The sequence below is a fragment of the Micromys minutus genome, assembly GCF_963924665.1.
Source record: "Micromys minutus genome assembly, chromosome: 10".
In the NCBI taxonomy this organism is placed as follows: Eukaryota; Metazoa; Chordata; class Mammalia; order Rodentia; family Muridae; genus Micromys; species Micromys minutus.
Genome location: NC_137979.1, coordinates 52103873 through 52129983, shown reverse-complemented (window position 1 = coordinate 52129983; position 26111 = coordinate 52103873). Strand labels below are relative to the sequence as shown.

The 26111-nt window shown below is 45.6% G+C and overlaps 2 protein-coding genes across 3 annotated transcripts in view; one reads left to right on the top strand and one right to left on the bottom strand.

Annotated features, from left to right (window-relative positions):
- The first annotated feature begins 559 nt into the window (after positions 1-559).
- Positions 560-2492, top strand: LIMD2 (LIM domain containing 2). Its single transcript, XM_080923470.1, has 5 exons — positions 560-674; positions 1285-1379; positions 1520-1564; positions 1652-1791; positions 1893-2492. The coding sequence occupies exons 2-5, from the start codon at positions 1338-1340 to the stop codon at positions 2050-2052; spliced, it is 387 nt and encodes a 128-aa protein (XP_080779596.1). The 5' UTR covers positions 560-674; positions 1285-1337; the 3' UTR covers positions 2053-2492.
- Positions 2493-3669: 1177 nt separating this feature from the next.
- MAP3K3 (mitogen-activated protein kinase kinase kinase 3) overlaps positions 3670-26111 on the bottom strand; it is a 64168-nt gene continuing 41726 nt past the window's right edge. Inside the window, exons 7-16 of one of the 2 annotated variants that reach the window (XM_080922712.1) lie at positions 17244-17377; positions 14382-14455; positions 12157-12224; positions 11858-11950; positions 11051-11242; positions 10300-10448; positions 9587-9718; positions 8979-9108; positions 8332-8509; positions 3670-6680 (exon numbers count right to left, since the gene is read on the bottom strand). In XM_080922712.1, coding sequence (XP_080778838.1) covers positions 6452-6680; positions 8332-8509; positions 8979-9108; positions 9587-9718; positions 10300-10448; positions 11051-11242; positions 11858-11950; positions 12157-12224; positions 14382-14455; positions 17244-17377 — 1379 coding nt within the window. In that variant the 3' untranslated portion in view covers positions 3670-6451. The remainder of the gene's footprint in view (positions 6681-8331; positions 8510-8978; positions 9109-9586; positions 9719-10299; positions 10449-11050; positions 11243-11857; positions 11951-12156; positions 12225-14381; positions 14456-17243; positions 17378-26111) is intronic. The other variant, XM_080922713.1, reaches the window with a different exon arrangement.

Below are 26111 nucleotides of genomic sequence, written 5' to 3'. Positions count from 1 at the left end.
ATCCCTTTATATAGTTAGTGGCATTGGCCCTCCGCTGGCTCCCTTGGCCTACCATCGGGATACCTACGAGCCGCCTCCATCTTCCTCTGTAGGACTCCGTGGCTGCCAGTGGCCGTGCCACAGTGGGGTAACTCAAGCTACTGGGTCTTCAGAGCGCAAGGAGGGGGCGGAGCTAATGGAACTCGGGATTCACAGTGGCTAACGGGTAAACCGAGGCAGCGAAAGGCCTAGACCATCTCTGAAGGTCCGCGCCGGGAGAGCCTTGTTTGGCGACCGTAAGCTGAACTCATCTCCTCCCGAGATATCGATTCAATCCCCGCCGCCGTCCGTTCTCCACGAGCGGCAGAGGAGGTTGGTTCCGAGGAGGCGGGCGAGCACGGCCGCGAAAACCGTGTGGGGGCAGACAAAGGCGGGGGGGCGGGCAGACGGGGACCGCGAGCGAGGGAGAGACAAAGCACAGAGGGGGGTCGGCGGCGGCTTCTCCGGGAGGCGGCCCCGGGCGCGCGGAGCCAATGGGCGGGCGCGGGGCGGGGGCCGGCGGGGGCGGCGCCGCGGTGAGGCGGCGACTGCCGCTCAGGGACCACTGGCAGCGGCGGCAGCTCGCGCCCGCGCCTCTTGCACCCGAGGCGGTCCCCCAGCGACCGACCCCCGCCCCGCGGCGCAGGCCGGGCCCGGTGAGACCCACGGCGGCCGGGGGGAGGGGCGTGGAGCGTTGCGGGGCCGACGCCGCCTGGCGGTTCACGCGTTGGCGCTCGCCGGGACCCCGAGGCTCGCGTCGGTCCCGCAGGGCCGGCCCGTGGTGGGGTGGGGATTCGGGGTTTGGGGTCCAGAGGAGCGGGCGTGGGAGGCAGCGCAGCCTGGGCAGGCAGGAGGCCGGGCCCAGCGCTGTCCAGGGGCTGGACGTCTAAGCCCGGTGCGGGGGAGCGCGGGTCAGGCGGTAACCCGCCCAGACCTCTGCTCACCTCCCTTCACCCCAGGCAGGGTCTCTGCCTGTAGGAAACACACGCAGAGACCGCGGAGCCCCCTGTCCCCGGCCGCTCTCGCTAACTTTGTTCCATCTCCACATATGTTTCCACTTAGAGACCCCCTAACCCTTGGGGGCTGAATGAGGGGCGGGCAGGCTGTTAGGGGTGGGTGAGGGGCGGAAGTAGCAAGACCCAGAGCAACAGGAAATGACTTAGGGAAAGTCCCAACCGCAGCCCCCCAACCCCCTACCTAAAAACACCCCAGCCTGCAGGGTGGGGGAGGGCTCATGGGGCCCCACTGACTGACTTCCCCTTGCAGAACCCTCTTGGCTCGGCGTCTCCTCCAGGGCCGCCAAGCACCTCTGAAGAGCCATGTTCCAGGCTGCCGGAGCCGCCCAGGCCACCCCCTCTCATGTAGGTGACCAGACAGGTGGGAGGGGTAAAGGGGACAGGAGCAGCTTGTTTGCTTGGCACCTTCTGCCACCTCGAGTGTCCCTGGGATCTGGGCTGGGCCACCGGAGAGCTGACCCCTCTTGACTGCTCCTCTTCCCCAGGAAGCCAAAGGCAGCAGTGGCAGCAGCACGGTGCAGCGGTCTAAGGTAGAGCCCCGAGGGTGGGTGTGGGTGGAGGGAAGGGTCGGTGCCCATCAGGCTTCTTGCTGAGTGTACTCTGCTCCCACTCCGCAGTCCTTTAGCTTGCGGGCTCAGGTGAAGGAGACCTGTGCAGCCTGCCAGAAGACTGTGTACCCTATGGAGCGGCTGGTGGCAGACAAGCTCATTTTCCACAACTCTTGTTTCTGTTGCAAACACTGCCACGCCAAACTCAGGTGCGCTACGGCCCCTGCTCTGGCCTCCCCACTTACTTGCCCACCCTACCCTGCCTTCCTGTCCTGACCCAGACTGACCCAGCTGTTCTCTGCTTCCACAGCCTGGGCAGTTATGCTGCGATGCACGGTGAATTTTACTGCAGACCTCACTTTCAGCAGCTGTTTAAGAGCAAAGGCAACTACGATGAGGGATTTGGTCGTAAACAGCACAAGGAGCTCTGGGCCCACAAGGAGGTGGACTCGGGCACCAAGACGGCCTGAGACCCCGTTACCATCCACTCCCTCCCAGCACGTGGCCTACAGCTGGGTGTGGGAAGGTTAACCTGGACTTGGGGGAGCGGGGTGGGCAAGGATGAGGCTCCCTCAGTCAGGTTTCAGGCATAAGGCTCTGCTCCAGGATTCCTTACTTTTCCCATAGGAGGTTGGTTGGGAACCAGAATTGGAATTTTCACCATACTGCTTCCTCTAGCCTATCTCGACTCACCCCACGGCTCCCTGGGAGGCCCACAAGCCCAGCTTCCCTATTTCGGTGCCTTTTCTCCAGCAAGGAGTCAGCATGCCCTCCTCAGGGTTCCAAGCTCCCTCACTGCCACCTGGGCCTTGTGTGCCCCCTTGTCTCCCCATCTACCTCTGCCCCTTAGCCTGGTTGTGAGCCTCAGAGACTGGAAGAGGGAGAGTGCCATCTACTGGGCTTCATAGATGCCACCTCGATGGTGGGGGGAGGGCAGGGGAAGAGACAAGACAGCCTGCAGCCTTGGGGGTCTGGGGGGGGAATCCCTTACACCACAAAGCTAAAGCTCTTGCTAGAGCCTCAGCTGACAGGGTTGGCAATAGCTGTGCTCCCCTCTGTTGTGCTGTTCTGACTGTTGTGATCAACCCTGTTTTAAAAATGTTTAAACAGATCTTGACTCTATTATGTGGCCTGATGGGGGGCTTTGTGGCAGGTATGCTGCAGACTCATCACAGGGATGGGAAGGGGCTGGGTGAAGGTTGTCAGAGAAGTATTACCTAGAAAAACTGGTCTCTACCACCTTGGAGTGTTAAGCTGTCAAACCTGAAGTTCCACTGTGTACCCTGTCCCAGAGAAGCCAGGCACACTGACTCGCATCCACACAAACTTTTCTTTGGGACAGGGTCTCACTGAGTATGTAGCCCTGATTGGCCCAGAGCGCAGAGATCTGACTGCCCCTGCTTCCAAAGTGTGGGGATTAAAGGTGTGTGACATTCTTCAGAGGTTAATTTACTACACTTGCGTGGAGTGCAAACAGAACCTTTCTGATTTAGCCAAGACCTTGTTTGTCTGCTTTTCTGCTAGCTGATCCCAGCTGTCCAGTTTCCTCCTAGCCCTTTGCCCTAGAAATTTGCAAGGAATGATGGGAATCCATAGACCAGCAATTGCAGACAGTAAGTCCAGTGGCTTCCACCCTTTCATTACTGTCATCTTCCTAGAGCCTCTTCTATGAAGTCGGATGGCACAGTAGCAAACTTTGTGCCTCAGAGTTCATGCACACTGAGGGATGACAGCTCACAGCAGAGGAACAAGGCAAGTGTGAAGATGCTCCCTCAGGGGAAGTCTGAGTTGTCCCGCCCCAGGCCCTACTGTCCTGACGTTTGCAAACTGCCTGTGGGACAGATGAATTGGTGAGCAAGAGGTCAAAGACTGCTATGCAGTCCAGCCGCTGGTCTTGCCGACGAGCAAATCACTGTGGACTGTTCAGGTGGAAGCAGGTATGACAAAACCTTGTATTTATGGGGACAAGGATGGTCTTTTGCTGCAGTTAAGAAATAGTGGCAGGGCTAGACATGGTTAGCACATGCTTTTAATACCAGCACTCAGGAGGCAGAAGCAGGTGTTCTGCATTCAAGACCAGCCTCGTCTACACAGCGAGTTCCAGGACAGCAGAGCTACATAGTGAGACCTTGCCTCTGACTGATGTTATGTAAGAACGACCAAGGGAAGGCCCTCTGGGCCAGGAAGACTACAAGATGTCATGAATGGTCCTAGGAACTCTGCTATTGATATATCCAGCACAGTGAAGCACTGGGATAAGAGGGAAGGAGAGCAAAGAGGAACCACCTGAGGTAACAGTGATGCTTGGCCCAATCATTCCAGGACCCTACTTTTGGCAGCCATTTCAAGTTCTACTTAAGAGGCTTAAACTTGGTGTTAGGCACTGTACCCAAACCAGCCCTGTAAAAATTCCCACCACCACCTTCAACCAAAAGCATGGTCACAGGACCCTTCTGATATAAATGATCCCTTTTATTGTTAAGTAATGCACTGGCCTGGCTTTGCACTGCAAGCCCTCAGTCAAGATATAGTCAAATAACTACGGCTGCAGGTTCTTCTGCACAATCCACAATTCAGACACAGACACAGAGCTGGATGAGTGGGAGGGGCAGGAGGGTGGCAGAATGCACCTGACCGAGGTCTGGCCCTTCCATACGGGTTTGGCAAAGGTAGATAAACCCCATGGAATGAAGAACAAATGGTGGCATAAGCATCTTTGCACAACAGGCCAAGGGCTGCTAGGAAACCACCCTTCATAACCTTTGGACCCAGGGCATCCTGGAGGCCCACAACTTCTCATTTGGATTTGTTAATAAAAAAAACAATAAATTAATAGCTTGGTCCTGAGGATGCTAAACCAGCATGTCCACAGTTTTTGGCACAAAAAAAGGGGTCTTTTTTTTTTCCCCTTTGGAGTGCAGGATTGGTTTACTTACTTTTAAGTTCATTTTAGAGACATTCCCTATGAGGTAATAAGCTCCTCCGGGGGGAGATGGGAGCTCTGTGAGAGCCTGAACCTGTGACAAGCAGAGTTGTCTCATCTAACATCTTGTCAGCCCACCAAGCTCTATTTCCTCTAGGTTTGGGGGTGTGGATGGGGAGAGGCTAAGGGGTGCTATATAGCCAGCAGGATGGGGTCATGGAGAGGCCGAGCTGCCTTTTGGCAGCTTTGGTCTAGAAGGAGCTAGTCCCTACTTTGGGCAAAGGCTGAGGTGGAAACAGGACTTTGCTCACTGGCTTCAGAGCAGTTAGAGTGAGTGGCCTAACAAACCCCCAAGGGAAAGGAAATAAAACAGAGGGGCCCAGGCCCAGTTGGCACCATGCAACACACATAACTGCAAAACCAGCTGCTTTCAATTTCTGTTCTCTCTTCAGGAGTCCATCACCGGTAACAGTCTAGAATTGATATATATATAAAAACCATCAAATATGGATCTGAGATATAAATTAACAAGTACAAGGCCTCACATTACATGATGGGAAAAGGCTAAAAATAGCGATAGGAACTACATTCATAAAAGTGCATCGTCAACATACAACGAAGGCTTTGGCTTGTTCTGTGCCCATGGGGAAGTGGGCATGGCTGGCAAAGAGCTGCCTGGCACTAATTAATCCCCAGCTCCCTGGAGATGCCCATCCCTGGGCACTGGCTTTTTTTTTTTTTTTTTTTTTCTTCTTTTTTCTTTAATGATAACTCCCAAGAAACTTGGGAATTGGGAGGGAGGAGCTCTAGCAATAGGCACATTTGGAGGGGAAGAAAGGGGCTGGAAGAAAGGACCAGCACCCAGGCTGAGGTAAATATGGCCAACTCTAAGCTGCTTGGAGATAACTCTTTCCCTAACCCCTGCTGGCATCCTCCCCTGTGGGAAGAACAAGGGAATGAGGCTGATGACAAGTGGACAAGGTAGGCCAAGGGACACAGCTGGTGGTTTTGGACATGGTTGTGGCAGCACAAGGACTTTCTGCCCCATGGAGTGGGCTCAGGCCTGACAGGTTTGAGATGCAGACAGCCCGAGATGACTCCCCTGCACCAGGTGCCCCTAACTTGTGTGTCTACTTCCTCTGCTCCTCTGAGGGAACAGATGCCAGGCCAGGGGTGGAGGCCATCAGCTCTTTCCCATCCAGTCCAAGGCCTCAGCCCACATGGGTCTCCAGAGCTCAGAAGGCAAAGTCTCCAGTTTAAAAACTGGGAACAGCATAAGAGTGACTCCAACTTGTAAAACAGAGACAATTGCATTGACAAGACTGGGTCTCCCCAGTTACTGGAGGCAGCTCCATTTCTCAGGCCCTGCTTATTGGGGTAGCTCCTCCTTCCCAGAATAAGGCAGCATAACATTTGCTTCATTCATCTTTGGTAAGACAGGACTGACACAGCATACCTGGAAGCTTAGTGGGGGTAGCCCAAACCTCTACCTTCTGTTGGCTGGGGGATGTTGGGCTTTGCCTCAGGCTTTTGTGGGCTCATGCAGCCCAGAGATACGCTGGTGGTCTCCAAACATTGGGAGAGAAAATAACACTCTGAATGAAGTAACACTATTCATACCCTTGAGTAAGTCCTGTGCCCACGTCCCTCTTGACTTCAGTGCTGTCTGCAGTGTTAGGACACGTCTGAGGGCAGGCAGGACCCATGGCAGTCTTGCATACGTTCCCAGCCCTTCCCACCATACTGAGCTTAGAATGCTAAAGCTCTTGGGTCTTACAGGCTGGAGCTCCCAGTCTTGATGCCATAGCTATCCCATGGGGCACAGACAATGAACCAACGCTCCACTGGTCCACAGCCTTGCCTGGAAGCGGCAACCTCACTGAGCCTGACAGCAGCCCCTTGCCTGCCCAGCAGGTGGCGGCTGGCAGCAGCAGAGCCTTGAGAGCTCAGTACACCAGCTGTGCAAAGTGGTGTGTGAGCAGCTCCTCAGCTGAGGGTCTCTGCCGAGCTTCCACAAATATGCGCCTCAGGAAGTCCCTGCCATGTTCTGAGATGTGAGAGGGCAGCTGAGGGTTGGTAGGCTGGGTGGCAATCTTGAAAATGGCAGCCATAGCTTCATATTCTGCCCAAGGTGGTTTCTCTGTCAGCATCTCCACCACAGTACAGCCCAGGCTCCTGGAAGAGAGACCTTTATGTCACCTGTCAGCCAGCTTCAGGTTCTCCGCCACTCTATACACTGTGATAAAAGGAGGTATCTTTCTCAGATCACACTGAAGGACAAACAGGCCAAGCTAAAGGTTGATAGGGTTACAGATATATGCTACCATGCAAAGATGTCACTCGGGTACCATGAAAGAGTACCGACATCCTCCAAGATAACTGCATTAGTTTCCTGTGGGTGAAAATAGTTCCTATTTCCTTGATTTTTTAATTGTGTGTGGGGGGGTCTGTCAGCACTTTTTCCTATGTCACTTTTGTGTGAGAGATTGAACCCAAGGCCTTGTGTGTATTTAGCACATTCGATATTATTATGCAATAGCTACCCCAAGCTATTTGTGGGTTTCTTGGCTTCTGGTCCCCTATTCCTTGACTAATTCACTCTAACCTGTGTATCCTCTGCCACATCTCCCACTACCACACTGACCTGACTTTCTTTTATAGGGACCTCATCATTTCCCCAGGCCCACCCAGATACTTCAGTTCCAGAAGCCCTCCTGCCATATAGGTTGTATTTATAGGTTTTAGAAGTTAGGATCTAGACACCTTTGGTGGACGACTCATTATAACTTTCCAAGAAGAGTTGTTTTTATAACTCTTGGGTTCTTTCTGAAGTCATAAATAAAATTAAGTAAGTAAAATGCAAGCTATCTGGGCACAAGAAGGGACTGGGTTTATTGGTTTAGAGACAAATCTAGGCCTTCAGAATATATCCTGTGCTGTCCCCCCTCCCCCCAGTGTTATATGCATGTGAGTGTATCTGTATTTGTACAATGAAAGGTTGCTCTTTGTTAGACACTGGTCAGAGAGCACTCTGGATCCACCTGTCTGCCTTCCAATGCTGGTGCAACAAGCATGCTTGGTTTTTATGTAGGAGCTAGGGATTTTATTTTTATTTTTCTAAAGATTTATTTATTTATTATATGTAAGTACACTGTCGCTGTCTTCAGACACACCAGAAGAGGGCATCAGATCCCATTACAGATGGTTGTGAGCCACCATATGGTTGCTGGGATTTGAACTCAGGACCTCTGGAAGAGCAGTCAGTGCTCTTAACCACTAAGCCATCTCTTCAGGAGCTAGGGATTTTAACTTAGACCATCATTCTTTGTACAGCAAGTATTCTTACCCATCAAACCATCCTCCCCAGCTCCAGAACCTGCCTTTTCTTTTCTCTTTCCTTCTTCCCTCCCTCTTTCCTTTCTGACATGGTCTCATTATGTTCCTAGTTTCCTTGGAACTCACTATGTAACCCAGGCTGGCCTTGAACTCACAAAGATCTGACTGCCTCTGCTCCCCAGTTCTGGGATTAAAGGGATTAACCAAACTTGCTTCTTAAAGAGGTCCATCAAACATGAGGGATTTTGACCACTGTGGCTTAAGTCCTTAGCAATAACCCTTAGTTATTTGAGATAAAAATTCATTCCATTTGTTGATGTGCCATGCATTTATCCCCTTGCCCTGATATAGAATGGATCCCTGGGTGCACCAGCCAACAAGAGTAGGTCCTCAGCTTCTCTTTCTCACACTGTCAACTCCCTAATTCATGTCTGATTTAGAGATCCTTCAGCTCAGCCAGGGAGATACATAGCATAAACCCAGTACTCACCACACATCTGCCTTTCTTCCATAGCCCTCGCCACTGATGACTTCAGGACTCATCCAGTAGGGTGTGCCAGTGACAGAACGCATGCCTGTCCCTGACATGCAGATAGTCTGTAGGCGTTTGCTGGCCCCAAAATCCCCAAGCTTCACATTCCCAGCTGAGTCTCGGAGGATATTGGCTCCTAAGGCATAAAAGGCAGAGGCTACAACTTTGCACCTTTCTTATATTTTCCTATTACCTCCCCTTCCAGATACCTGAAAACTGTGGGAAGGCCAGAGCCACCACTGACTTAGACATGAGCTGCAGGAAGCTTCATGGAATAAGGATCGGCTCCATAGTCAAGATTTTCATTTTGGGCTATTTTCCCCATACTGTTTAGCCAATTAGTACACTCATCTTCAATAAGGAAATAATTGGAGTTCTATTTTTCAGAAAGCTCAGAGTAGTTAGTAGTGATTGGTCTACTGGTAACTGAATGGCAGCCTTGAACCTAGGTCTCACTCTGTAAGGCTTGTCTGATCTAGAACTCACTATGCTGACCCGCTTGGCCTTAAAGTATACAAGGTTCTGCCTGGGATTAAGGGTTTGCACCACTATGCCTGGCTGAAACTCAGTCTTGGTGCCTCTGCCACAGCCTTTTCCCTACTCACCCTTGATGTCCCGATGCACAATCATGTTGCTGTGCAGGTAAGACATGCCCTCCAGAATCTGCCGGGTATACTTGCGGGTCACACTCTCTGTCAGAGCTCCGTAGGCCTTCAACTGGTCTTTTACAGAGCCCTAATAGAGCACAAGGAGTCAAGAGAGTCCCCTTGAGGGATGGCTTGTGAGAGGAGACAAAGTTATTTCCAGTCCCCAGTACTGTAGTAAAGCAGGGATTCATTAAAGTCTCATTTGCATGTATGAACCATTGTCAGGAGCTGTAAGACAGCTTAGGGAAAAGCACGGAACAGTCCTTATCTCAAGCAAGGGGTAGCAAGAACAGGATGAGGGATCCCCTGGTCTAGGTAAAGGTTGTGCTTACTTGACATGGACCAGCCCTTCAGAACTCTCAAGTTAGATGGAACCTGGGCCATTTCTCATTTCACACCCTCTCTGTAGCCACAAGAAGTCCTCCTGACATCAAATCCTGCTATTACTACACATGGTTTCCCAGCTCATGGGATCAGACCCAGGTCAAAAGTGACTCACACCCACAGCCACTAGCCCGAGGTCAAGCCCTCTTATGTGAACTTCACATGCACCCAAGGGTACATACCCCTGGCATATACTCCATAAAAATGGTGAGGATCTTCTCAGCACGGTCCCGCAGGCAGCCATAGTACTGCACAATGCGCTCATGCTGCAAGTTCTTTAGCAACTGGATCTCACACTCCAGAGCGCTCACCTCCTAGAGAGGAACCAGTGGTCACCTAGGCACTCAGGGTCCAGGTGTGCCTACTGAGGGTTAGCTTATCTTGCTGTTTCACAGGGATCTGCTTTGGGAACTTTATCTGGGGAACAGCAAACTCAACTACCTAGCCCTTGGTCACAAAGCTCAGTAACCCTTGGGATGCAGTACTCCTGACCCGGAGGAAGGAGGAAGAAGGGAGGAGGGGTAAGCCTAGTTAATGTAACTAATGTTATAATATAATGTAATAATGCCTATTCAAACGGAGGTAGACTATGTGACTCCTATTTCCAAAAGAACAAATGATTGAATTCCATAGCTTTCTCATGGTCCAAGGCACTGTTTGGGGAATTTGTACAAAGAATGCCCTGTGGGGAAGTGGTCATCACATCTCAGTTTGGGTTGCTAGAGACTTTAGCATGGAGGCAATCCTCTCAGGGGCTCCAGACACTTTAGAACACTGACTCTTCACCCGTTGGCTAGAGCTAAGATGAACTGCAAGGGAGCTTGAGAAGTTATGGGAAAGTAACTTGTATCACTTTAGCCAAGTACTGGAGGTTGATGCATGGTGAAGGCCATACCTTGCTAGTCTCAGGACTATCTGGGTCAAACTGGACCTGCTTAGAAGCAAGTTCACGTCCTGTGTCCACATCATAGCACAAGTAGACTCTGCCGAAGGCACCTTGACCCAGGAGCTTTCCCCGACGCCAATTGATGGGAGCACTAGGAGCTATGGAGAGCAGCAGGAGAGAGCATCAGCATGAACTTTCTACATCTGGACCCAGCACCATCCATCCTTTCCTTCTCTTGCAGGCCCAAGCCTTTGGTCAACAGGACCTTAAAGACAGAGTTCTGACAAACAGAAGACTAGTAAAAGTTTTCTGTGCTGATCAACTAACTGTATTTTCAAAGCTCCTATCCATGTTTTCCATCTGTTCATTATGATTTTAAGATAAGGGCTTGGTGTAAAACATACACTGACCTTGAACTTGCTATATAACTCAAGCTGGTCTCAAACTTTAGATCTTTCTGCCTCATTGTCCTGAGTGCTGAGATTATAGGCATGTACCATCATGCCTAGCTTGCTCCTAAATATCTGAGTATGACAAAGATTAAGAATAAACTCTTTAGCTTTACATGAGAAAACTAAAGACAAAGAAGAAATGGTTCATTATACAGCCACGGGATCAGGCCTATAAGCTAGGGTGTGGTACCGCTTCCAGTTTTCTCAAGAGCGGGAAGAACGTGCAAGAGCAGTGTACCACAGCTGAGCTCTTGCCTCTGCAGCTAGTCAGCATCCATAGCCCCCTCCTAGTCAGGGACACTCCTCACATTTGGTTGGCACATTCCTTTCCTGCACAGTGAGAGCATTCTCGCTGTCTGCACTCCGCAGGCGCCCACGGGGGTCCAGGTATTGCACAGATACACCCATGTTCTCGCCATTTGTGCTCAAGCAGCGACTAGAGGGCACCAGAGTGAATAAGTTGCCTTGGTGCCGTCGTATTCGAGGAAATGTTCTTCTGCCTGAAAGGGTACAAGAGTGAGGACAGAGTAAGTCACAGCCTGGCCACCATCCCAGATGTGAAAAGCAGAGGAAGCTTCCCACCTGTACCCCACCCTCACACACACACCTAATTCATGCCAGAAAGGATGTCCCAGTCCCCAAAGATCAAGACAAAAGCAGAAATCTGGAAGTTGATTGTTTTGAAAAGCCCCAATATAGGAAGGCAGAAGACTACTGATCCTCAGGCCCAACTAAGAGGCAAACCACAGCTCAAGTGTGACCTGTTCGGCATTCTACTCTGGGTCCCTCTATCCAGCCTCAGCTTTATCTGCTGCTGCCACAGAAGATGACATTAAAGAGGTGGCACCCTGGAACATACAATTACTCAAAGGACAACATTCCCAGTGGCAGCATTTTTATGTACCAATAGTCCCCACCCCCATATCTGGTTAGTTCCTTTTATTTTTTGCATAAAGTCTAGAGCACAATGCCTCAGGCGTAAGAGAAAATGCAGAGGCTAGAGCACTTGGTTTCCTTTCCATCCACCTCTGAACCCTCATTTTGTGGTGGCTTTTTCTAGGCAAAAGTTTGGTCTTCGACCAGCCATCCAGCAGGGGCCAGTATAGAGCACTTACCATCATTGTAGTCTTTGTGATGTACAGACACATGGTAACGCCTGGGATAGGTTCCACCTTTAACTCCTTTCTCATAGAGCTGGGTCTCCCGATCTGAGGAAGACAGGACAGTCAGTTACTAGACCTAGGGTGAATCAAAATGGATGAGTCACTTAAGCTCCTAAGGCCTCCTGAGACTTACCAGTAGAATTTCCAGGAACATTACTATATAGTTTGTCTTTCCAATTTAGAGGCATCTGTGGTCCCAACAAGACACTTCCCCAACCCCTGCAGTGCCCACCTAGATCTGTAGAACTCACCTGAGCATTCCTTCCTGTTGTCTGGGAAACTCCGGGCTCGGGACATTTGTGATTTTCTGAAAGATGGGCTAGAAAAAAAAAAAAAAAAAAAAAAAAAAACTAAAGACTATAAAATAAACTTCAGTTCCTGTCTAGAGTAGCCCCGAGAAGAAGGGCATCTGAGTGGTCTCCCCTTCCAAACGATGTTCAGAGGAAGATGTGAAGAAGAGCAGCTCTACCTGGAGCCTGGTGTCTGGTGCTCACCATCCACTTCAGTAGCCCGAGGCCAAAACTCAGGAGGGAAACCTCTACCTATTCTATTGAAATCCTCCCTGGAGGTTTGCTCCTTTCCGTTTCTGGCCTTTTCTCTAATCTCCAATCTCTATAGTTGGAGAAGAGCAGTAAAAACCTAACCAAACTGCCCCAACAAACCAACATGGCCTAGGCAGTAATAATGAAACACTGTAATTTAAAGAATGCATTGTTTGAGGCAAGGTTTCTCTGTGTAGCCCTGGCTATTCTGAAACTTGCTCTGTATACCAGGCTGTTCTTTAAATCAGAGATCTGCCTACCTCTGCCCGGAGTGCTGAGATTAAAGGTGTGCACCACCACTCCCTGGCAAAGAATGCTTTCTTATTTTACAGAGTGAGCTTTTCCTCATTTAATTCTCATACCTCTGTAAGTTTGGACCAGTTATTGAGCAGCTGCTGTGTCAATAACTACAAGTTAAATATAACACTTCTCTAATATGCTCAAAGACAGTCAGGAAGTAAGAGTCAATCTTAAGGTGTGAAATGCTACTCCAGTCTGTTTCTGTTTCTATACTGACAGAGGCTTTTAGACTACCATCTCACTTTAGAGATGGAGAAATCAAGAACCAAGAGAAAAGTGGGTAAATTAAGCTATTTTTTCCAACATCCAGTTGAATCTGAATGGACCTTGTGGATGTGCATGCAAAGGCCAGAGATTGGCATCTGGTATCTCTCCCAGTTGTTCTCCCTCTTATTTTTAGAGGCAGGGTCTCTCACTGAGCCTTGAACTTTCAGACCCAGCTGGATAGGCTGGCTAGTGATCCTCAGCTGTCCTCCGTCTCCACCTCCCCAGCACTGCTTACAGATGTGCAGTGCCGAGCCCAGCTGTTTTACTTGACTTCTGGGAGACTCAATTCAAGTTCATAGCTTGATGCTTGTACATCAAGCACTTTACTAATTAAGCCATCTTCCTAATCCTCCAAGTATCTTTTGAGGGTCACGGGTCAGAAATTCTCTAGAGTTGTGAAGGGCTGCCCTCTATTTTCAAACAACTAGATAACTAAACTCCTTTGACTCCCAAAGTTTATGGTAGTCCAAGCCAGACCAGTCCCTGTTCTGACCAAGACCTTGCCTAGTGGTATCACCTCTTGCCATCTTTACTTGTGCCTTTTGTTCCCTAACTGGAAAGCAAGTCCCAAATAAATTAACATATTAATAACTATAGATATATTCTGTAACATCTAGAGTTAGTTCACAAAATCAGCACCTTCACACACAACTGACCACATAATTAAAAAGGAAGCTATTCCTGTTTCCTAGCCCTAGACCTACTCCTCAATTCCCAATCATCGAGTTCTTCGAATAAAGAGGCGACAGCCTGCTCCAAAGACTCTCAAGCCAGGAAACTGATATACGAAGACTGTGAGTTCCAGACCAACTACCTAGTGAGATCTTGTCTCAACAAAGCAAAATAACAAAATAAACCCTTGATACCACTAGGTGAACCATATAGACATTTGGCTATATAAAGCACAGCACTGACTTCTAACACCAAGCGATAAAAGTTAGGCAGTCTAGATATTCTGCTTTCTAATTATCTAGCTTCTGATTCAATCAGAAACATTGGAAGAAAGACAAAGGGAAGACCAATGAGAATCCCATTTTTCTTTCAAATTCCAACAAGCCATTACTTCTCAATCCAAATCACAGTAAGGAGGTTAAAAAGTAGAATATAGTATATGTAAAGTCAAACCACATAAAGCACTGGGAACAACAACACAGCCAACAGTAAGTGAGCTGTTCTTTTAAACTATTATTAAATTTATTTTACTGTTTCTAAACATTCTGAGTGTTGGAAAATTGAGGGGTTCTCTAGAAGCAGACTGTTTTAATTCTGGGCCTGTGACTATATCAGAGATACAGAATAGCCAATTCTACTCTTAAAACTATTCCAAAAATGCCTACTTATTAACCCAAACCACCACAGCTCCATACCTGTCTGCTGACCTGTCCAAGGATTGGCAACTTCCTGACAAGGAATTTTCGGCACTGCTCAGAGGATCTAGCATCTGTAAGGCAAGCCACACAATGAAACCAAAGTTTGACTCAAATCCCAGCCAGCTGACCCAGGTAGAGCTAACATGAGGTCTTTTTTTGTCAAAATATGGAGGTGTCTTTGTGGAGGAAGGGTTTTGGGTACCATTCTGCCTTAGTTTGAAAGGCAAGCTTCTAGGTTGAAGAAAAATGTTTGGCTAGCTCCCTTAGGGCTCTGCCAATAGAGCAAAGCAGAGGTACTGTTTCTCCTGTTGGCACTTTCTTGGCCTGGCACTTGACCTGGTATTGCCCTGCATAGGTTTCCAGTGGAGTTTGGGTGGGACCTTCATGTTTCTGTTTACACTCTATAATTCAGTTTATACAGATAAGCATTACCTCATTTCACAATGATTACTGCAGACCAAGGAAGGTGAGGAGACATATCCAAACTAAAACATGGTTATAGTGCATAGCTGGTGCCAGAAAAATAAACCCTTAGCTCCTGGCTCTAAAGCAGAAGTAAGAGTATCTACATAAGTTAAAATATTTTTCTAGCTTATAGTCAAATGCAATAACAAAAACCCTTCAGAATAGATTTTTTTTTCCCCAACCAATCTCCTAAAGGCTTCATTTCCCCCCTCTCCTGGACATAGAAGTGGTAAGGATGGGACTATAGCCTTCAAACTCAGGAATTGGTCATTATTCTATATCCATGGGGGCTGGTTCCAGGATTCCTGCTGATATCAGAGTCCCTTATATTACGATTTATTATATATACGCTCTAGTCCATTATATAAGATAATACAGTATTTGCAGGTAAACCCACACATGCACACACCTTCCTGTACACTTTACATCATCATGATTACTTATATATAAGAATATAACATAAAGGCTGTGGGAAGCTGTTAAGTTATATTGTTTAGGGAATGACAAAAGTCTGGACATGTTCAGTTCAGACAGACAGATGTTAGGTAAAAAACAGGAAAGAAATCTGCAGCTAAGGGCAGTCTAGCTTACTGCTCTAAACATAAAATTACCATACAGAAGAAAGTTTAAAAGGCTTATCACATCCCTTATAGCTTGAATAATTAAAGGTACAGGAATCTACTTTCTGTAAAACCCTACATATGGTGGCATTAAAATGTGTGTGGCACTCGCACATGAGTATAGGAGCCCAACTGAGACTAGGAGAGATTCCAGATACCCTGAAGATGAAATCATAGGCAGTTGTAAGCCAGCTAGTATAGGTTATAGAAACCAAATTTGGATTTTCTTCAAGAACAACAAGAACTTTTAACTGCTATACCATCTTTCTAGCCTACCTCCCTTTTAAATACTTACTTTTTATTTTTGTTTATGTGTGTGTGTGTGTGTAATATGCAAGAACCCATAAAGGTCAGAAGACAGCATCAGATCCCCTGCAGTTGGAATTACAGGCAGTTGTGAGTTCCCTGACATGGCTGCTAGTAATTAAACTCAATTCCTTGAGCCTTCTGAGGCTATTTTATCCATTAGAAAATTTCCCTTCTTAAGCCAATGCTCAGAAACTTGAAACAACTCAACCCACTGCATTAAAGGCAAGTTCATGGGAGGAGCAGAGTTCTCGCCCTCACTCAGTTCATTAACCATAATATTTATTAAGTAAGCTATTAGTTAAAAAAATTAGTCATCAAAATGGGTTAAGCCATTGTGGTAGACACTTTATTAGGTGACCAATGAGTTACCATTCATTCCCTTGAGTGCCAAGTTGAATTGGGACTTAGAGTTCTAGCCAATAAACTAAGGCAAGGAGAATAGGAATGCTTATTCCTGTTATTAAATTATGTTATAGAATACTCCATCTTTGTAGATTGGAACAACAGAGTCTCAGCCTTAAAGGCCATGCTATGAGAGGAATGAATAATAAGGAACCGTAGGTAGCCTCTAGAATCTGAGAGACTCCTTGAATAACTTCTAGCAAAGAAAAAGGACTACAGTCCTATCAAACACAAGGAAGTAAATTGTGCTAAGAACCTTAAGCTCAGGAAAGCTTAAGTAGTACCTTGAATGTACTGTGAAGCCCTGTGAAACCACAAGGGAAAAAAAAAAAAAAAACAGTTTAGTCATGTTTGGACCTCCAATTTAAAGATACTAAAATAATAAAAGTATATTGTTTTAATACTAAATCTGTAACAACTTGTTACATAATAATAGATAAGTAATACAGCTATTAGCAAAAACATGTTATTTTACTGAAGAAATAGCAAAAGTAAAATATAGCCCATAGAAAACAATCTGTTGGGCTAGAGAGATGGCTCAGAGGTTAAGAGCACTGACTGCTCTTCCAGAGGTCCTGAGTTCAATTCCCAGCACCCACATGGTGGCTCACAGCCATCTGGGATCTAATGTCTTCTTCTGACCTGTCTAACAGCTACAGTGTACTCATATAAATAAAATAAATAAATCTTTAAAAAGAAAACCAACAATCTGTCAAGTCAGGGCTGTTCATAGGTAAAACTGCTGGATAAAAATATAAGTATACAAATAGTACAGCACAGTGTTGTTTGGAAGGGGTCTAATGAGAGTCCCCAAAGTTGGATTATCATTAAATGCTCACCTAACACTAGGTTAAAAGGTTTAGATCTCATCTTTAAAAAGCACTGACCTTTGGCCCTTCAAAGGAATAGCCCATCTTGGGGCAGAAATGGTTCTCAAAGAACTATGGGATGGGCATCAAATTCCTCAGATCTGTAATGGAACCACTCAGAGTCCCATCACAATCTTGGCCTGACACAATTCATGGTACACCCTGACACCCCATCCCCACACCCCTATACTCACACACTGCTCGCTGGTCTCTGGGATGAATTCACCTTCACTGTTGATGCTTGTATACGATCCCTGCCGGGCAATGTGCTGTTGTCGCTCAGGTACATAACCAGGAGGAGGAGAGCTTCGGCCAGGGTTCTGGGAGCCTAGAGCACAGAAAGAAGACTTAATAACAGAGCCAAGATGTGGCACAGAGGAACCAGATAGAATACTGAGCCCAAGAGGTCAGGGATGCAATGTAGATGGCCATGCAATTCAGCATGTTCAGCTTGAGGAAGCAAACATCATCCCTTCCTTAACGAGTGACTTTCAGAGAGAGAACGGCACTAGAACATATATAACTAAGAACCATGGCACAAAACATGAATCAGAACTAACTCTGTGACACAAGCTAGATATTAGTTAGCCAGCTCTAAAAAATGCTCTTAGGACCTTGAGATGGCTCAGCAGGTAAGAACACTTGTCATTCAGCCTGACACCTAGAGTTCAGCCCTGAGGCTCTACATGATAGGAGAACTGACTCCTACAAGTTGTCTTCTAACCTCCACACATGCTGTAGCATGCACATGTACATGTGCACACACACACACACACACACACACACACACACACACACACACGTACAATAAATAAACATAAAAAAATTTAATGTTCTTATATATTATCCGTAATATCAATTCTCTTGATAATGTAACTGTAGGAGCAATTTTTTGGTTTACTTTATTGGGTTCTTAAATCTACCACCCTTCCAACCCCTACACACTAGGCAGGAGAGAAAGAAGATTACAGGGGAAAGAGGGTATAGATCTCTTTAGACTACTTCCTTCTGATTACAGGAGCTGGATTCCTTGGGGCAATAACCAATCTCCATGGTCATCAGGCTATCCAATACGCAATCCAGCAAAAGCAGCAGCAGCAGAGGGAGCCACAGCCACCCCAGGCTTTCTTGGGGCTTTCCTTCTGATGCCCTCTCAATCGTACCCAGACTTCCAAACATACACTATCTGCAACTGGCAAGAACTGTGACCCTCCAACAGCAGGAGACAACCACAGTTAATGGTTACGGACAAAGAGCAGCCCCTATCCAAAATCTGGGATTAAGTAAAAACATATTAACATAACCTAAATTCTCACTGCATGTTGTATCTTTTTCTTTCTCCCTTTAGGGCACCAATGCCACATCCTTCTATCCAAGGAAGAACCTAAGAAAATGATCAGTTCACTTTTCTATACATATAATTGAAAGATACACTGCAAGATACATTGCCTTGAAACCCTAATACCAACCCCCCCTTTCTCTCTCTCTCTCTCTCTCTGTGTGTGTGTGTGTGTGTGTGTGTATGTGAGAGAGAGAGAGAGAGAGAGAGAGAGAGAGAGAGAGAGAGAGGGGGGGGGGGGTTTAGCATAACGGTGTACTCCCTATTAATCCCAGGAACTGGGATAGGAGCAGGGAGACTGAGCTCAGAACTAGCATAAATTACATACCAAAATTCTTTAAAAAAAAAAAATCCAAACAAACACAAAAACCCACTTGGGTTAGGGATATAGCTCAGTGAAAGAAGTCCCTGGGTTTGATCCCCAATACAACACACTGCAAAACAAACCACAAAAACTCAAATTAAAAAAAAAAAAAATACAACAATTATAACAAAATATTTCAATAAAATTTAACAGCATCACTTCTCTTTTAAAGCCATTAGGTAAAAAATGGGTTATTTGAATGTAAGCACTAATAACATAATATATTTTAATAACTGGGGTAGCCACTAAGTGACAAATGACTGGGATAAATAAAACTGTACATTAGTTTATCAGCTGAGTTCGTTTTTGAAGGAAAATTACCTGGATACCATAAAAAATGCCTGGGCATATATCCTAGGGCTCAGCTCCTCCAAGTACTTACTCTAACCTGTTTCCTACCTATATCAGACGCGATGGCACTCTTGTTAGGCTGCTGGCACATGCCTACAGTCCCGGCCTCAGCGAGGGCACTCTGGCCAGCGACAAGAGGCTGCCTCTCATTACCATTTACTCTCTCACTTCCTGACTACTAAGTAACATTATGTTGTCCTTAATTACAAGTTTCCTTTCTGTTGGACATTCATAGTAATTACTTTATTTGATTCTCAACAATTTACAAAAGACCTTTGGCAAACATTTTCTGCTTAACTGCTAAATGGCAGGCACACTGCAGGGTATTTTTGTTACTTGAGGAAAAAAAAAAACAATATTCAGACAATTCAAAAAAAAAAAAAAATACTAACAAGGCCAATGAAATGGCTCAGCAGGAAAAGGTACAAGGAGCTTGCACCAAGCCCCACAATAATAAGTTCAATCCTCAGGACCTACGTGGTCTAAAGAGAGAACTGAGTCTACCAAGTTGTCTTTTGGCCTTCAGCCTGCTTTTTGTTTGGGGGAACGTATTTATTCCATCATGAAGAAAGCCAAAAACATAAGAATCTCTTTCTCTTTTATACCTTCTACCTTTCTCCTACAACTCAGAAATCCCCCAGACACCAGAAACTGCAAAGTGTCATCTCTCAACAAATTACTTCACGACTATTAAATCGTGTTTTCTGTAGTAGAACTCTGCAGTCAAGATGTTTTATGGAAATGCCTAAGAGAAAAAACAAGTTTAGTAGCTGGAGGTGTGGGAAAGAACTTGACTTATTTTACTATGGAAGATGTAACCAGTCATCCTAACTTTGTTCTTCCCTGACAGAAACCAGTTTCAGAAGAAAAATTCAGGATACATAACTGCTTCAATCTTGTACATAGATCATTCAGCCTGCACTCCAGGACAGATAGATGGTAGGTCCATCTATACTGTAAGGACCACTGAAGATTCTGGCTGAGATGTTTCTAATACCCAGAGAAAATATATTGAACATAAACAAATGGGCCTCAACAAAATTTTCTGAGCCAGGGAAGCTCCTCCTAAACCAAGAAGAAACAACAAAAGGAAGAAAAATACTTGGGGGGAAAAAAAGAGGTACAACAGGCTACTGCTTGAAAAATGGTGGGGTTTTTGTTGTTAAAAGGGTTTCACTATATAATTCTGGCTTGCCTGAAAGACCAGGGTGCCCTTGAACTCAGATACATCCACTTCTGCCTCTTGAACTCTAGGATTAAAGGCATACACTACCAACATGCCTAGGGAAAAACAGATTTTGTTTTTTGTTTGCTTTTGATAGTCATACACTCCATGATAGATTTGAACACATCCTCGTTTCCATCTCCTGAGAGCTGGGACGACAAGAGTCTCACATTTGGTGCTTAAAGGACGGCTTCTAAAGACATTAAATAATTTTCAGAGTTGTTCAAGAGACTGAGTTCTTCATTCTTCCACATGAAGTCAGTTGCTCCAACATAAGGCTCATTTGGTTATACTCAAGACATATGATGAATTACCACTGATTCTTGGAGGCATCTGTTGGGGCTCAGGAGTCAACCCACAAACCACACGAAGACTGATCAGTCAGACAGGAATAGTTTATTAAACATACACACCAAGAAATTCTACAACCATAGCTTCACTTAGGGCCCATCATCTTCAAGTTTATACAAACTGTTAAATCTAAAATAGCTTGAGTTGGGGCTAACTACCAGGTAGCACTTCCTGCCCCTACGAATGAACTCATTGTGGGGTTAGCAGTTTTAGCCTTTATAAGCTGGCCCTAAGAAATGTTCCAGGTAGTAGCTTTCAGCTCCTGAAATCTGAGCTATGTCCCTGATCGACCAGCCTTAAAGTGTATATTCAATAAACCAAGATTGGTGTTCGTGTGGGGCAACTCCAGAAGCCCATCAGCATCAACCCAAGGACATAGGCTCAGATGAGAAGACTGACATAAAGCCATAATACTGTACTGAAAATAGGCAAAAAAAAAAAAAAAAAAAAAAAAAAAAAAAAAATTGTGTATTTCCTGTCTCAACCTCTCCATCAGAGTAAAAGCTGAAGTAAGTCAGTACCTGAGCCATGGTATTGAAATGATCTCAGCAGCCAGCAGGAGACAGTTTATCTAGGTATTTTAAAGCTCTATAGAAACTAAAACTGCTCTGAGTATAAATTTAGGGATATTTTGCTGGGAACTCACAGAGCAATAAAATCAGCAAAGATGTCAGGCGGTGGTGGCACATACCTTTAATTCTAGCACTCAGGAGGCAGAGCTACTTGGATCTCAAGTTCAAGGCCAGTCTGGTCTACAGAGTGAGTTACAGCACAGCCAAAGCTACATAGAGAAATGCTATGATGATCCCTGCCTCTTGTGTGTTTGAGCTTAAGAATCTGCTTCTCTCGTGCTCACTGGTTCTATAATCCATAATTCTACTTCTATTCTTCCTGAAACAAGTCACAACGGTTCTTTTCTAGCATTTGAATCCAAGATGCTTTAGAATAAGATACTATAATTTTACCTAGAACAAATTTTTAAAATGTCTCATAAGCAATTAGAAGAAAAAAAAAACCTCTTTCTTGTTGGTGATATTTGACACTGGTCCAAAGCATTCCCTCCTCTACTAGCTCACTGATTCTCCCTTGCTTTGGCAGTTGTGATGAATCTATTACACAAGGCCACTGCTGCAGACACAGGAGGGCCTGGGGAGGGGGTGGGAGTGGTAAGAGCAAAGGTTTTTCGGGGCTTTTATTTCCAGCCAGAGACTTTCACTTTTTCCAATCCACACTGTGGCCTACAGAAAGCCAGCCTTGCTATCTGATGGGCGACATGCCAGGGGCTATTGTGCAGAGGCCCACTGCCTGGAGCAGGAAAGGGAAGTCTCCCCAGACCAGTGACTATCAGAGGAAGCAAATGGAAACAGCAGGAGGCAGCATGACTGCTCCAGGGTATTTTCAGTTTTGTTTTTAATCTTCATTTCAAAAACCGAGAGTCAATGAGAGGCACATCAACAGTTGAGAACAAGTGAGAGGAGCTGGACACTGAGCCACAAGACTTGACAATCCCCTATTTACAGCAATGACTGGGAGTGAGCCAGAAGCTGCAAAGCTCTGCTATCAAAACACACTGACTCCAGTCTTTGAGGGCACTCACTGGTGGGAGGGCAAGGGGGACAGTTCCCATGGGACAGCCTTTCCCGATACACCAGGCTGAATGTGCTACTCTAGCCACATCAAGAAGCCCAGGCCAGCAACATAGAAGAGCCTATCTGCAGCTTCCTCTGAAGGCATTCTAAATGGAAAGAAAAGTCCAGGTTAAGCATGAGCTGTTAAAATTCTTCCCAGATTATGTTCCTCTGTTAGTTTCTTTAACCAGAGAAGCTGAGCAGAAATAAACTGTCTTCTTAGACTCTGGTGATTCTTTCATGTGTATTCTGATTTAGGGCTGAAATGCAGCCTCTCACTCTTCTAGGAGAGCCCTCATCAGGAAGCTGATGCAGTCAGGAAGTTGCCTCCACAGGGAGTTCTAGGGCTTTGGGTCAGTGTTAATGTGCAGGTCACTGCAAGTACAAAGAGATAATTTCTAAATTCTTTTCTCTTTTAGGGGACAGATGAGATAGAAGAGAATCAAATCTTTTTCTTCTTCTTCAATAGAAAATTCTAAGCAACATTTCCTGAACTGCTCACATGGAGATAAGGCTGTGCAAAAATACTTCTCAATCTTTTTATCCTATGACACTAGAAACAATCCATGTTTCAATTTTACAGCAGCTGCTGTCATCATACACTCTATAATCTTACCTAGATCCACAAAGCACCCCCTGCTGAAGCCCACATATCTACGGTCTATTTGCCTTCCCTCTCCTTTTCAGCTCATTCCTCTCCTTATTACTTGCTGAGATCTCTAAAGATAATCCAACTATATATATGATATAATGTATAGGTATATCATAGAGATTATATGTGTGTGTGCATGTATGTATGTATGTATAAAATGCCCCCTCCCAGCCATTAGATTTCACCAAACGCCTTAAAAAGACCAATTGCTTCCACTCATCTTCAGGGTTGCAGCCTGGCCTGCTAACCATGGGATTAAAGCGGAAAGGCAAAAAAGGCATAGCTCAGGTAGAGCACTGATCAGTACAGCTAGAGTCTTGGGTTCAACCCCTGCACTGGGGATGGGAGGATGGGAGGGAAGATGGTGTAACAGAGGCAAAGGCACTTAAGATATACTGAGAAAAAGGAATTAGAACATGCCTTAGTTCTTAGTTGTGACTTGGCTATATAGTTCAGGGCACCGCACAGTAAATTGTGGAGGAACAGTGCTTGAATTTCTAGGCAAAGATAGAAAAGATACACTGTATATTTGCAGTACTACAAATCAAAACCAGTGTTTCAGGTTTATGAGGCATGCACTGACCAACAGAGCTGTATCTCCAGCCTCAAGACCCATGCATTCAACTGTCTCAAAGGCATTTAAAATTCAACATGACAGTGCCTAGAGAGATGCTCCACAGTGAACTAGCTGCTCTTCTGGAGGACCTGGGTTCTATTCCTAGCACCCACGTGGCTACTCACAACTGTTTGTAGCACCAATTCTAGGGGATCTGACACCCCCAAACAGGCATACAATTAGCAAAACACAGAGTAAAGTAAAATCTTTAAAAAACAAAAACAAAAACAAATAAAATTTAACAGGACAAAATGTTAGGTCTGTCTCCACCAGTAACCAAACCAGGCTCTCTTCTAGCAATGGCTTTAATGAAAATGTAAGACATTGTTTTAGCTCCACAATCCAATCATTTAGCGCTTATCCTCAACACCTGAAAATTCAATCCATACCAGCTAGAGCCCTTTGGTGTTAGAGCTCTTTCAGCATTTTGAAACTTTTAAGAGTTTTAAGTATGTAGGTAAACTGCAGAGAAGAAACAATGTAACACCTTTGCCAACCCCTCAAAGAGGTATGGCACACACTCAAAACAAAACAAAACACCTCAATAGAGAAAATCAGCTTTTATTTACTGTTTTTTACGACACAAGAGCCTTAAAGCATAAAATAAAAAAAGGCCCAGGGGAAATTATATTTTTATACATCAATGTGCTTATACAAAAAAGATAAACCTAATAGAGCAGATTTGAGGGAACTCAGCAAGGCCTATTGAAATCCTTCTTGGTCTCATTAAATGGGGCCTTCCCTTAAAGGTATACTGTAACACTAATTCTAGGATGAGGGTCTTCAGACCTACTCTCAAACTCTTTATAGCTAGCTCTCACACAAACTTGAGGTTAGGTTAGAGTAATATTTCTAGGTTTTACAATTACTTTTCCAAGAGAGGGTTCTAAACTTCCCATGACCCACAGAGGAAAAGAGATTTTATTAAATGGCCTGCATTGGAAAAAGAGTGGAACAGGACACAAGACAAGAGAAAGTCTGAAACAGACTGCTTCTGAGATTCTCCCAACATCTTTCAATGCAAAGTATTTAGTAGCCAAAGAACCATGTTGGGGTCAACTGTTTTCTGAGCACCACAACTATCAACTAATAATGACAATATTATAAAGCTCGGGCATTTTCTTTTTAAATTTTATATGTATGAGATTTTTTTTGCATTGATGTCTATGTATCATGGGCATGCCTGGTGTCTGTGGATACCAGAATGTGTGCGTGTGTGCGTGGGTGGGGAGGACCAGACCACCAGGAACCAGAGTTTATGGATGGTTGTGAGTCATCATGTGGGTCCTTTCCTAGAGCAACTTCTCTATGAAAAAATTCTATGCATGAATATACATCTGTTTTTCATGTGCATGTAATGCCCATGGAGACAAGAAAAAAGCATTGGATCCTCCTGTGTCTGGAGTTTTAAGTAATTGTGGTCTGTTATGTGGGTACTGAGAATTGAACCCAGGTCGTCGGGAAGAGCAGCCAGAGCTCTTAACTGCTGAACCACTTCGGTAGCCAAGCTCAGGTATTTTCAGATATAAAACTGGAGATGTAGTTCAGTTGGGAGAGTAATTGCCAAGCACACATAAAGGTTTGGGTTCTATTCCCAGCTCCAAATAAACCAGGTATGGTGTTGCTTGCCTGTAATCCCATAATCCCAGAACTAGGGAAGTAAAGGCAGAAGGATCAGAAGGCTAAGTAAGATGCATCCTCTGCTACATAATGAGTTTGAGGGTAGCCTAGGATACATGAGATCCTGTGCCTATCTTTCTGTCAATCTGTCTGTCTATCTCTCTTTCTGACACCCACACACACACAGAGGGAGACAGACAGACAACCTCGCATACATAACCTCTGGAAAACTCTACTGCTTGTGATGAGTGTCAAGTTTTAGAATGATTATAAAGTAGTCCCTCACAGAAGCCCTAAAAGGATTTTAAGAATTCCACTGGATTCCTATACCATACTGTGTAAACCACTGAAATGCCATGGAAGTGTTATTTCTAGATGTCTCAGATCCAACTGTTCCTTGTCTTTACCTCTGCCACCAGGCTAATCCAAGCATTGGTCTTCTTTCACCTAGACCACCTACATTGGAATACATGGTTCCTGAGACATCTTGCCCTTCTAGTCTGACCTTCACACGCCAGCAGTCTTTGCCAATGCAAATCTGAATATGTCATGCTATCTTTTCATCATTACTTAAAAACCTAGTAACTTTTCACTGCTTTCAACAAGAATTAAAGTGAAACATCATTACTATCCTTTGGGTCCTGTCCCCTCTCCTTGAGGAGGTGTGCTGTCTTTGTTCCTGTCCCCTCTCCTTGAGGAGACCTGATGTCCTTGTTCCTGTTCCCTCTCCTTGAGGAGACCTGCTGTCCTTGTCCCTGGTTCTCATTACTCCAGACACCAGCACTTCTCTTCAACAGCCCACATTCTTCTCCAGCCTTAGTTCTAAACAAGCAAACATCTGTCCCGAGTCCTTGACCCCAAATCTTTGCACAGCTTCCATATGTGCTTTAGGTGGTAGCCGGATGCTCTCCTGATC